The sequence below is a fragment of the Anabas testudineus genome, chromosome 4, assembly GCF_900324465.2.
Source record: "Anabas testudineus chromosome 4, fAnaTes1.2, whole genome shotgun sequence".
NCBI lineage: Eukaryota > Metazoa > Chordata > Actinopteri > Anabantiformes > Anabantidae > Anabas > Anabas testudineus.
In genome coordinates this window covers 18,168,473-18,181,270 of record NC_046613.1, presented here as the reverse complement: position 1 = coordinate 18,181,270, position 12,798 = coordinate 18,168,473, and the positions used below count along the sequence as shown (strand labels likewise).

The window sequence follows — 12,798 nt, the reverse complement described above, 5'->3', positions numbered from 1 at the left end:
GACCAAAGATGCATGTGAAGCTCAAATGCTTGAATATAAAAGAGTCACAAAGGGATGATGTTTCTCCAGTTTCCTCTATTTTTTCATTCTTCCTATCATCAAATACATCTTTGGATAGAAAGAACAAAATACCTGGACAAGGGTGAAGCAATTCTATTGGCAACAAGGTGGCTCATCTGGCACTGTTTCTAAAGACGCACACACACATACACACAGACACACGTGCACACACAAATGTTGCAATAGGATGCATTCCAGTCACCAACAGCCCAGCAGCAAACTCCTCAAATTCTTGTCAACACGGGGCCATGATGTTGTCCAGAGTTTTCACCCAGCAGCTCCAGAAGTGAGCAGTGCTGGCTGTGTTTGTTTGTGTTTCTGCTCCAGCCCTGCTTCCTGTAGCTCACTGGTGTCAACCCGCCCACCGTCCTCCCGTCAGACCCGGGGAACACAGCCCTGCTGCCACAGCGCACAGGCACCCCAGTGACTGAGGTTTCCTCTTGGACTGACTGAAGTGTTTGCTGTTTCCCACATTGTTGGAATTCAACACCAGCCTGTTTACTGGTCCCCTTGTGGCTTCAGTCTCTCTCTCTCTCCCCCCGCCTCCTTTATCTTTCTCTTTTTTCCTCTCTCCTCAACACACCTTCTTTGCATGGCATACATACCCAGCATTCATACTAAGTAACGAGACAGTACACTGCCAAACAACTATGAAGAAACTGTTTTCTTGCCTATGTGTAACAGTTTGTGTGCAACATTCTCCAATAATTATCTGTGTCTGATAAAGTTCAAACGAAGCCGCTCAATAAAATCTTGCTTGGTTGTTTTTAATGTGTAACTATACTAGAATATATTTGAGTTTGGCTGAAAAGAGTTATTGTGGACTATAAATAGTAAAACCAATACCAGATGTGATACAGTCTATAGGAATGTAAATCTCAGGTGTGGAAACCAAGTGTTTAGGAATGTTATGACGTGCTCTAAAGATATACTGTTTCTACAAATATCCACACTAACAAGGTAAGACACCAAAAATGTTTAACCCTCTGCAGTAAGCTGAATGTCAAGAACAAATAAACCTGAAGCTGTACCATCCACATCGTCACAATAACATTTGTTGTTGTTTCTTTTCCACTTTGAGGAACTATATGGGCATCAGGGACATCATTTTCATTTGCTTTATTTGCAGCTGACAATGAATCATACAGAGCATCAAAGGAAATAACATACATCCGAAGTAAAATGTTAACAAGATGATGAGGCGCATGCAAAATGAGAATCTCTTCTTTATCGGCTTTGTTTTTTTGTTTTTTCACTTCCCTTCCTCGGTACAGCCAGATGGCAAAGCTCCAGCTCTGCAGTCCTCTTCATACACTCATCATATTTGATGGGCATCCTGCTGCCGAGTTTCAAGGAGGCCATGTGTTTACGAAATGACATTTGTGACAAAAGAAAACTTCTATTTAGTAAGCTGATTCTCGGGTGGGGTGCACGGGGGCAGCAGCGTGTGTGTGTGTGTGTGTGTGTGTGTGTGTGTGTGTGTGTGTGTGTGTGTGTGTGTGTAACGCTTTACAGTGGAGAAAAGGGATTGTGTGAATGTATATATTATGCTTACATTGGAGCAAGGCAGTGGGAGATAGGTTGTGTGTAATATGTGTGTGTGTGTGTGTGTGTGTGTGTGTGTAAGAGTGTGTTCATACCATTAACATCCATACTATCTCTGTTTCACATTGCTGTCAAGTCGACCGTCTTTTAATCACATCCTGTGCCTTCCTTCGAGCTTCTTTTACTATGTTACAATACATTTTATTACCATTTTGAGCATTTACCATTCCAATACAGATTTTTTTGTTTTCATATTGATATCATATAATATCACACATTGTGGGGTCTCCTCCGTTGATGGATTCAAATATTCAGGACAAACTTTGTTTTTGAAAAAAAACATCATCTGTTGTACATTTGCAACTGAAACAGGTTTTATGTTGGTTGTTTATTTGTTTGTAATATGCTATCAGCTTATCCTAATAATGTCTTTGTCTTCAATGGTGAGGAATTCCCATCAAAGTTTTCCCCTTCTGTTAATACTTTAGGGAATTTTCAAACGTCGGGATGTATGGCTGTAATGCCCCAAGATTTGTTCTCCCTGAAAGAAATGATAGAGTAAGAATATATTAACTACAGAGCAACCTGGCTTTATTGGGTCTGCAATTACTCTTAGTTCATTTTAGATTTACCAATATGTTATGCATAAATATATACTATATATGTATATAGATATATATCAATATATGCTTTGCAGCATTCCTTTGATTGAAATTTTAAAGCCATGTTCATGCATTAAAAAGCAAATTCATATTTTTGACTGCAGGGTTTAGATGCAAATCCATGGGGCATTACGTTAAAAACCATAAACATCATAAAATAGGAAATAGAAATTAAAAATGGAAGCAAAAATGAGAACGTTTAACTGGTTGTTAATAACTGAATGCTTTCTCGTTTGTTGATGTGAGAAACGAAAATCGTATTCAAGAAGGAACACAAAAAAATGGCAAGTGTAATGAAAAATAAAACCCATTTAAAGCAAATTATTTTTATTCACACAAATTTAATAAGATATATAACAACCGTTTGGTCCATAAATATTTAAGGGGAAATAGTTTCTATACACCATCTTTATCAAGAAACAGGGAAACATGGACAATCTTGATAGAACACTTACTGTACTCAACTATTAACACGAAGATCAATATATAAGGTTCTTGGATTACCCAACTATATCTGAAAGAGTGCACAAATGCTTTCTATGACATCGCTGCCCCCTTTTTAACAGGATACACCATAAAAAGATCTTCGGAAATAAGATGCAAAACGGTACAAAACTAGTGAGGCGTCGAAAGGATGTGAATCAGTTAACAAAGAACACATATATCCTGAATTTCACATACTTTCTCCCAAGTTATAGCGTAAGGCACATAGTAGAACTGAGTTAGGCGTCTACTTCATTAAGTAGATCTAGGGTACCACTTTGTTCTACAATAGAACAAATTGTGACGCTCACAATGAAATGTATCAACTCCATTGAAGATTTGCTCTTTCCTTCTCTCTCCTCTTTCCTCGCTCTCTATCTTTCAGCCAGAAGAAACATGTTTTTGGTCTATTCAGTGGCAAGTGTTATTAAAGAAAGTATAAATATGGCCAAAAAGGAGAACACATGGACAATGATTTCCCACTGGCTGCCTCTTACGACTCCACCTATCTGAGGTCATTTGAATGTTCACGTCAGCTCTACAAATCTAGTCTGCAGCGTCGCAACCACTTTATTTCTCACCCCCTGCTCCTTTTTCCCTTTTTATAATCACGGCGTTACCCTGAGCAACATGATAAAAACAATAATGCACTTTTCATTGGGCAGTATATTGTCACTGTGCAATTGAGTTTAGCTGTGGATCTATGGATATGTTTAACAGGATTTATCCATTTCACTGCGGTTAATCTACGAGGCCAACAAATCCAGAAAAGTGCTCTGTCATGAAACAGTCGATTACAACAGTGCCCATAAACTGCTCTCCAATCCAGATTTCTTTTGCTGTTTTCTAATTATCAAACCATTCCTATCAGTGTGACTGCATTACATGATGAACAGTTCCTACTGTACTGTACAGCTCGTGGGATTTGCTTTTGTCTCTTTTTCACAGTAGAGGTGTGAATCCAAACAAAAGATGCATGTGGTTTCTGTGTCTACCTGTTATATAAGCTGCAATAGCCAGGCGCCTATAATTTAGACGTTTTACATGTAGCTCTGTGAGATATCCCAACAAACGTTCGGAAATAATTAAAGCCTGTTTTGTGGAGTTACCCATATACAGAACATTCTACAAGTTTATTTTGTGAATTATTCCAAAACAGAAAAAAAGAAATTGTTAAATTGGATAGTGCGAACACAGTGCATACATATACAGGTTTCTGGGGGCAAAACGTTCATATTATTTTGAAACTTTACCAATTAACCATAAATTAAGAAGGGCTCATTTGATCATAATTCAATGCAAATGTACAAATAAAGTCAAATCAAGTGAAACTATTTTTTTCCAGACAATCTTGAAGTTCAGCTATTTTTCCAATAAACTGTGGGATCCATGACAATTTTCTAATGCCTTCAAAATGTCCAGTCCAGAATCTCTGTATACTGTAAGTCAACACGGCTGCCATGTTGTTTCAAATGCTACACATTAAAATGATTTCCTTGTGTTTTAATGTGGTCGCTGCTGTTCTTGCTCTTGTTGTTCCTGTTTGTGTACACAGTACAGCACTTTCTGTTCCAAGGAGCTGTCTCTGGTCGATTTAAAGGTGTCACTTAAAAAAATAAAATGTAAATTGAGGAAATAAAATCAAATAAAAATAAAAATAAAACAAACAAATAAAAATCAGATAAAATAAAAAAAAAATCAGTCTGCTAGAGATAGCTTGTTAGAAAAGGTTTGTCAAGGTAGTTTGTGAAGGGCTCCCCGAATCATGGCTGTCCAAACTAGAGGTGACGGAGGTCACTACAGTGATAGAGGGGTTTGTCAGGTCTGTTAGTGTGGCCGCGCTGGAGGGGGGGGTCAGGGCCCCACTGTCGGACGAGGGTGGAGGGAGTGAGGTGCCATCAGCCTTATCAACACCTCCATTCTCCTGTCGCAAAACGTTCCTTCTGAATTTGGCTCTTGCGTTTTGGAACCAAACCTGCAAACCAATCCCAATGTGGCTTTTACTTTTTGTGTTTAAGTACGATTATTTTTTAAAAAGAATCATTTGTACAGTCGTTTACATGTCAAGTTATCACAGCCATTACTGTATCAAGTTGTCCCTGCCTTATATATGGAAGATAAGAAGCTTTATCTGGAAATTTGCATACATAGTTTGAGCTTAAGGGGCAAATAACAATGAACCAGTTAACTCCTGAACACTGAATACAAGAATGTGGATTTTAACAGCAAAAAAGAGAAAATAAAATAATCCTATTGTTTTTAAATTTTTATCTGAATCTTGAATTACACCTTGTCTGTTCCAAAGATATAAAAAAGGTCATGTGCACTCCCGTTATTACTAAATCAGCTAGAGTTTTACACTTACGTTTCAGTGCTTATCTACTTTTTTCTTCTCTCTCTCAAAGAATAGCATTTAAGAATGACCAGAAAATACCCCTGGATATACATCTAATGACTAAATGGACCAACCAAACCAACAAAAACAAAAAAGATGAGTTCAATGATCATTCTGGTGTGAAATGAGAGAGACGTGGAGGAGGATGGGGTGCAGACACATTTATGGGGTGATGGGATCAGTAAGAAGAATGACTCTCCGCTTACCTGTAGAACTCTCTTAGTGAGCCCTGTTTTCTGGGCCAGCTGCTTTAAGTCCTTGGCATCTGGGTTGTGGTTGATGGCAAAGTAGGATTTCATTGTCCGCAGCTGATGGTGTTTGAACGAGGTCCGCATGCGTTTGGTCTTCTGTGTTGGAGGGTAGGCCTGCTGGTCTCGGTCCAAGTGATCGGCGTCGTTCTCGTTACAGCCTGAGAGGGCGGAGAGCAAAAGGCAGAGGTGGTTCAGTGTCGGAAAAACACAGCTGGCAAATTTTTATAGTTTTTTATATAGTTACCAAATTTCAAAACTACTAGACGACCAATATAAAGAAACCGCTTCAGTCACTAGTTAGTCCCACTAGTGACCATTTCTTGACTGTTTTAACATAACTGTATTTACTGTGTTATTATGTGATTGTGGTAAATAACTAAACTTTTATACATTATGTTGTTAGAATATGTGAATCAGCGACAATGAACAAGCCGACCGACCCACCAGAATTTAAATGACACGTAAAGGCCACACTGGAAGGTCTGATTACTGTATTTTCAAAATAAACAGCGATTATAGCTTAAAACGAAGCAAAGTGATGTATTTTAACTGGACTCTGGGAGTGGATTAAATCATTTCTGCTTGTGTTTGCAGAGACTAATAGACCGGATGGGCCTCATTTGTCAATAGCTTAGTGTGTAAAAGACTTAAAGACGGTGAAACTGTGCTGTGTACTCAGAAACAGAAATCTTAACCTATTATTTCAGTACTATATTATTGTTCTAAATGAACTAGTTAAATATTCCTATATTTTTGAGACAGATGAAATTCTTTTGTCCTCTAACAGACGGTTTTCAACCAAATCATACAGTAAAAATAAGAGTAAGGACTGACTTTTTATTTAGATTGTTACCCAGAATTCAGCTGGATCCCATCTTTTATTTAAATCCAGATGCAGAAGAACATCAGCCAACAAATAACAGGATTTCTACATTACATAGTAGGTTGCACTGATTTGTCTCGTAACCAAAATGCAGACCACTGATTTTCTCTGTAGCTGATAAAATAGCAAAGAAATATCTAACGTTTCATAAATATAACACAGTGCAACTTTTCTTTTTCTACATTAATTACTGGGTGAAATTATAAATCCACTTGAAATAAAGAAGGTTCAGCTCTGAAACACAGTTATATGATATATATTTAAGTATGTGTCATTGTATTAAGGTGAGAATTATGTTTTTTGTTAGCTGACTGTCTCTTTTAACAGTTCTACGCACCATTAACATGACAATCTTTGACATCTATGTTCTTCTGTTCCAGCCTTCACTGGATTGTGTTTCACTAGCTATTACCCACTAGGGGTCTCTATATCCAAACAAGACCAAACTTTCCAGAGTGGTGCGGAATACTCAGTAGACCCACACCTTTCCCTGGTGAACACAAACATGAATGTGCTCGCTAAAGCAGAAACAAAACCTCAAACAAAACCGCTTCCTATTTGTCATGAATATGAGCCTCCTGATCTGGAGAATGTTGTATTAACCCGAACAGTTGTGAGGCTGTAATTGAAGATATAATGGGAGTGTTGGTGATTTTATAGCACAACAAAGGCAAAAGAACAACAGTTTGGAAAGGGAGAAAATACAAAATCACCCAGTTATTCACCTACTGAATTGTTATTTTTTAACTAATGGATGATTTTTTGTTTTAGTTTAAAGGTGCTCTAAAGTAATTCATTATTTAATTAATGAATTATTTTTAACATTTATCCAATCTATCTTTTTTTTTATTATTAGAAAACATTGTTTTGCATTTTATTTAAACACACCCATCGATAATATTCCCAGTGGGACTTTTACTGTGTCTGTGGTGCTTGATAATAAGCTCACTGGGACGTCACCTCCCTGTATTTGACGTCTTTCTCCATTACTATGGGATTTTCTTTTGTTTTTTTTTTACCTGTTCTAGTTGGGTTGTGTTTTAACGCTTTGTCGATGCAGACATGTTGTCCTACTAAAGAAGAACTTTCTGAACTAAACTGATTGTTTTCCCAGCGAGGCGGCCATGAGAACTTTTAGGATTTGCATAATCTCTCGGAATTGTGTTTACGAATAGAAAACCAAAGCTCTGTCCCTGCTCTGTCCCGGCTCTGTCCCTGCAGCAGGCCCCTGTGCGCGGCCCCTGTGCACCGCGCTGCTGCGTCCCTGAGAACTGTGCTGACCGGCGCGCAGGAGGCCACAGATTCCAACGTCACCTTTAATTAACGGAGAACAATTAACGCGCAGATTACCCTTATTCCTCCCTATTCACCGGGAACAGAGGAAACTTGGCGCACAATGACAAACTTTCTCAACCGCGCACTAATTCGCAGAAAGGGACAACAAAATGGGGACGCTGCAGGGGGGAGGGGGGGTCTGGTTCTAACATTCAGCGACTCAATACAAGAAGTGAGATGAACCCTGAATTTAACAGTAGCTTATGTCCACCCCGATGACTGTTTTTCTTCTTCCAAGAAAAGTCAACCCCAATCAAAACAGGGACGGGACGTTTACTTGGCGCTGAGATTTCCACACTACTATATGTAATAAACTATATTTACATGCAGCACATCCATTCCTCACGTTTTCTTTGACCTAAATTGGTTTTAATTGTAAAAGTCGATGATCAGGTTGATGGCGAGGTCAAGTTTCGATCATTCTTCGTGCAACACACGCCGGAGTTTAAAGCACGGGAACGGTGCGCAGAAGACGCGTGGACAGAAACCCGCAGATCAATTAGCCCACGGCTGCAGACGTTCAGCATTTGCATAGCCTACAGGACACTTTATTAATTTTAGACGTATTACTGGCAACAGCCGGGAACCGAGGAACCGTCTGGATTAAAAACGCGAGGGTTTAATGCGTAAAAGAAAAAATTAAGCCGATTTTTAGATGTTTAAAAATAACAAATAATAATATTATTTGTTTGTTTCTTTATTTGACTTCAATCATTTCTGCTGAGATATTTAGAAAAATAAAATTAAACGAATACGACCAGACAAAAAGTATAAACCACTGGGGTCGAAGGTCCACATGGGGCCTTTCGGTGTGATGAAGAATTTCACTCTAATTTCATAAAGCTGAGTACAGTTAAATTAAATGCTCTCTGGGTTTTGGCTGCAGGTTTTACTGTGTCCCCCTGTTGGGCCTCTGTGCACAGTATTTGGGGGAAATAGCTGCACCAACATGAAGGATTTGGGCATTTTAAATTCTTTTCTACTATGCATATGATCAGTATGTTCCTGGATTACCGTGAGGCTCTAGCAGCACGCTGTCTCACCTGTGTTGTAGCTGGGTATATCTATCCCCATGGCCGGGCTCTTCCTCTTGCGCGGCCTTCCCTTCTGTGCCGTGCCGGTGCCGTTGAAGTACGGGAGGCTGAGGCCGCCGCCCTTCGCTGCCAGCTCCGCGAAGTTGAGCTGAGGGTGGTAGTCTGGCCCCTGCACCAGCGTCTCGAAGTGGAGCCGGCAGTACACCAGGCTGTCCTTCATGCCGAAGTGGTCTCCGGTTGTCAGCGTCTTGTTGCAAGTGGTGCACGTGAAGCAGCTCAGGTGGTACACGGAGTCGCGCGCTCTCATCACCATCTCCGAGGCCGATATCCCGAGGTGGCAGCGTGCGCACCTCTGCACGGAGAACCTTCTGGAACAGACAAATCGTCAAGACTCAAGACAAACGACGACGGGCGTGCTGGAGACCGAGAAGCCGAAGCTGCACCGTCACGCACGGTCTAGAAGCTGATTAACTAGGCGTTGTGCACATATGTCTCAGCCGTGCATGTCCCTGCACATCATCTGCTAACAAACCACTACACCGAGTTTACATTGTGAGCACACATCTGGCTGCAACTGAGGGACGACTGTCGGACAGGCCACACTGTGTTTCACACTGCAGCAGTGTGTTCAATGTGGGGCCTGCGGATATTTATTTGTCTCAGACAGGTAAAAAAAAATAAGTCAGTGTTAAGCAGCTGCAGTGATAAACAACCTACTCCTGCTGACCCCTTGGCAGCATATTTAACATTAAACCCAAAAGGCTGCAGGTATGCTAAAGGTTGAACTGTGCTATTAGAGTGACGAGACAGGCTGAACTGGGACCATGATAGATTTCAGTCAGTCCAATAACATGTGAGCCAATTAGATCTGTTACTTTTAGATGAAAACCAACTAAACGTACAGTGGGTCAGGCCTCTGCTCAGTTGTGTCTTAGATGTTGACTCACATCTCAAGTGAATAGAGCTGTGGAAACTATTTTATACTGTTTCACTTTATAACTTGAGAGTCTGCTGTGATTGTGCTCAGTCCAACCAACGAGCTTCCTCCTATTTCCAGCCTGTTGAATCACAGCTAACTGCTTATTCATTTAAAATTAAAAAATGCATTTTTTTTTTATTATTACATTTGCATAATTGGACCACTGTGTCCATGGGTGAGTGGGTGTACCCGCATGAGTGTGTGCGTAATGGAGACTAGATTTTAGCCTCAGCGTTAAAATGATGAACCTGGATTTTTCTTACCTGTAGTAATCCTCCTTGCAGTAGATACTCCCATCCTTGGCAAAACACGTTAGCTCCGACTCCAGCGCTAGTTTACATTCACAGCATTTGAGACACCGCAGGTGCCACTGTTTGTCCACGGCCAGGAGGTAGTATCTATCCGAAATCTTGCCGCCACAGCCGGCACACAGAGCAGGCTTCTCCGGGCTCATAGAAGGCATGGTCTGGGTCAGAGAGAGAGGAGAAACCTCATGGAAACTACTTTCTTCAAGAAGCTGAGGGGGGAAATCATATACAACATACATCATGCACACACATTACCAACTGTCTGGTCATGAAATTAAACTTTTAATGAATCTGCCTCGGTGAAGTCTTTTGAAGAGCCCTTTAAATTGTCTTTTAAAGAAACGCAGGCTTTGTGCTCTCACAGGCCCCAGTGAAGCATTAAACACTATCTATGAAACACTTTGTTCAAACAAGAGAATAAAAATATATTTGTACTGGTTTCATTAATTTAATCTTTAATTTTCACCCAATCAATAAAATCAAAGCAAACACGAATTTATTTTAAACTGTTTTGGGAACAAAAATATATTTACAATTTATTTAAAATACAGATTATTATAGATTTGCCCCAATTTATTGAAATAATGCCAATAATAATTATTATAATTCTAATAATATATCATAAAGTTTGCCACGTTTTTCTATCTGTATGTCTAAATTACAAATTGTAATTTGTAAATATAAACTTCATGTTATTTTTCTGTTACGTTTTATTTCACACCAACAATGTGTGTTTTCAAATATATTTCGACAGCACTACATGTAAAGTTGCAGGCAGTTTGTTTTTAGTTCTAATTGTTTCCTGAGCAGTTGGTCAAATAAAAGGAAATTTAAACTGTGCACATGACGCAAACTGCTCAGGAGAAAAACAGTTTTTTGCGTAAAGCTGTTCACTAAAAATATATATTTTTTAGTTTAACACAAATAAGTAGCTGGAATCCTCCTCGTCAGCCTCCTGCTTACCCCAGAACAACTGCACATTTCCGTGCACGTTAACGGCGCCACAGTCGTTGTTAAAAACCACTTCTAACATGAATTCAAACACAGGCTCTTACCGACTCTCTCCCGTTGAGCTGCATGCCCTTCGCCAGGCGCGAATCCGTTTTCGACCTTCTCTCCATCTCCTCCATGATCCCTTGGATGTGATCCCCGGAGATCCCGTGGAAAAGCATGGCTCCCGGTCCTGGACGCAACGTGCAACTGCTTGCCTCTGTCTTGCAGCCCACAACTTCCATATACTGTACCGCAGCGCTGCGCCCCACGCTCTCAGCGCATCCAAACGGGCTCTGAGGCTCTGAGAGAGGCACAGAGAACAACAACACAACCCCCAGGTTCAGATCACCTCCTCGGCAGAGTGCAAAGGCAACTGGAAGAAAAGAAAAAACGAAGAAACTACAACATGGGTGGGACAGGAGGAGTGGTGGTGGCGGTGCTGCTGCTGCTGCTGCTGCTGCTGCTGCTGCTGCAACAGCTTTTTCCTTCTGTCCGTGAATGTCTCTCCTCCAGAAAAAATATATAGTCCAAATGATGCGACAAACCGGTGTGGAAGTGGTGGTGGTGGTGGGGAGGGAGGAGGGGAGGGGGGCTACAGTGTGAACACTTGCCAAAAATAATGACACAAAGTTTTTCTTGTTTCTTTTTTGGTTGATTTCTCTCTCCCGGTTTCCCAGTCAGGGGTTCCTTGGTGCTTGGAGGTCAGGTTGGGACTGCCTGGATTTGAGAACCGTGTCCTATTTGTGAAGAGAGCAAAGCCTGCCCAGTCTGAATAATTTGGTAGGAGGAGTTCCCCTCTCCCTCTCTCCCTCTCTCCCTCTCTCTCTCCCTCTCTCTCTCACTCTGAGTCTGTCTCTCTCTGTCTTTCTCTCCATCGCCGCTGATTTCTATTCACCAACAAAGAGCTGTCACTCTCCCCCTCAAAAACTCCCGATTCTGGCTCCGGGTAGGACACTTCTTTATGGTACTGACATTTTCATTACTTTTATTAAAGGAGAGCAGTCGGCAGCGTCAAATGAAGTGGGCTTAAAGAACTGAGGTGTAAACAGCTGATTTCTCTAACGATTCTCTCCAATTATTTGCGTATAAATTGAAATAAAATTATTTTGAGAGTTTTTAGAAAGTAAGAAATATAAATAAACCAGTTTTATTTGAGGTGCTATTTAAGGCTCCTGGTACTTATCATGAAATTCTATTATTATACAAATTAATTGAGTTTTTAAATCAGGTGTTTGGTTATCCCAAAAATAACACAGCAGCGTGTGTGTGTGTGTGTGTGTGTGTGTGTGTGATATAAATGTATTGTCTGGGGCGGGGCAGTGATCAGTGATAGGCTAGAGGGCGGGGATAGATTACATTAAACGTTTTAAAAGAATGGGATTTTTTTTTTTAATGAATGAGATTTTGGTTAAAAATAAAATCTATCCTATCACGTGGCACACATTACTTCCCGATTTTTTTTTGTGTGTGTGTATTATTATTTTTGCTGTTCTGTAGATTATAATCTTAATTTAATTAGGCGACCAATCAAACTCCGCTGTTCCATAAATACAGACGCTCTGTTGTGCGCAAAGTCTAATTTCTCTCCATTAAACGCTCATTTAAAGTAATAATTATTCCATTAACACGAACCTTATCGTTCCTCTGTCTCTTGATTTAGGCCAAAACCTTGTTAACCTGGAGAACAATTGATTTCATTTTATTTGTCAGTGATGTGGAGCTCGAGAAGAGATCAAATACAACCTCCAGTTAGTGGTCGACACTGACACTGATGTGCTTTAAAAAAAAAAAAAAAAACCCATCGAGCTTACTTTAAATCCTCAACATGGAGTCGAGTGTGACGCTCCAGTAAAGATCTGTGTCAGTTTTA

General features: G+C 40.3%; 1 protein-coding gene across 6 annotated transcripts; it reads right to left on the bottom strand.

Moving 5' to 3' along the window:
• Positions 1 to 1,541: 1,541 nt before the first annotated feature.
• lhx9 (LIM homeobox 9) lies at positions 1,542 to 11,624 on the bottom strand. 6 transcript variants are annotated; one of them, XM_026344501.1, is made up of 5 exons: positions 10,991 to 11,624; positions 9,891 to 10,144; positions 8,658 to 9,016; positions 5,352 to 5,554; positions 1,542 to 2,146 (listed from the first exon to the last, which is right to left on the bottom strand). In XM_026344501.1, exons 1-5 carry the CDS (start codon positions 11,168 to 11,170, stop codon positions 2,090 to 2,092), a joined length of 1,053 nt encoding a protein of 350 aa, XP_026200286.1. In that variant the 5' UTR covers positions 11,171 to 11,624; the 3' UTR covers positions 1,542 to 2,089. The 6 variants fall into 6 exon arrangements, with proteins under 6 accessions (XP_026200286.1, XP_026200294.1, XP_026200273.1 ...); XM_026344509.1 differs by having other exon boundaries at positions 9,891 to 10,093; XM_026344488.1 differs by lacking the exon at positions 1,542 to 2,146 and adding an exon at positions 2,639 to 4,725.
• Positions 11,625 to 12,798: the final 1,174 nt, after the last annotated feature.

What these genes read in the sequence shown, in the direction of transcription:
- lhx9 (XM_026344488.1), bottom strand. Translation starts at nt 11,170, where the DNA reads ATGGAAGTTGTGGGCTGCAAGACAGAGGCAAGCAGTTGCACGTTGCGT. An exon ending in TGCAAGGAGGATTACTACAG is followed by an intron (nt 9,017 to 9,890) that starts GTAAGAAAAATC and finishes TGTCTGTTCCAG; the next exon opens with AAGGTTCTCCGTGCAGAGGT. An exon ending in TCACTAAGAGAGTTCTACAG is followed by an intron (nt 4,726 to 5,351) that starts GTAAGCGGAGAG and finishes ATTGGTTTGCAG; the next exon opens with GTTTGGTTCCAAAACGCAAG.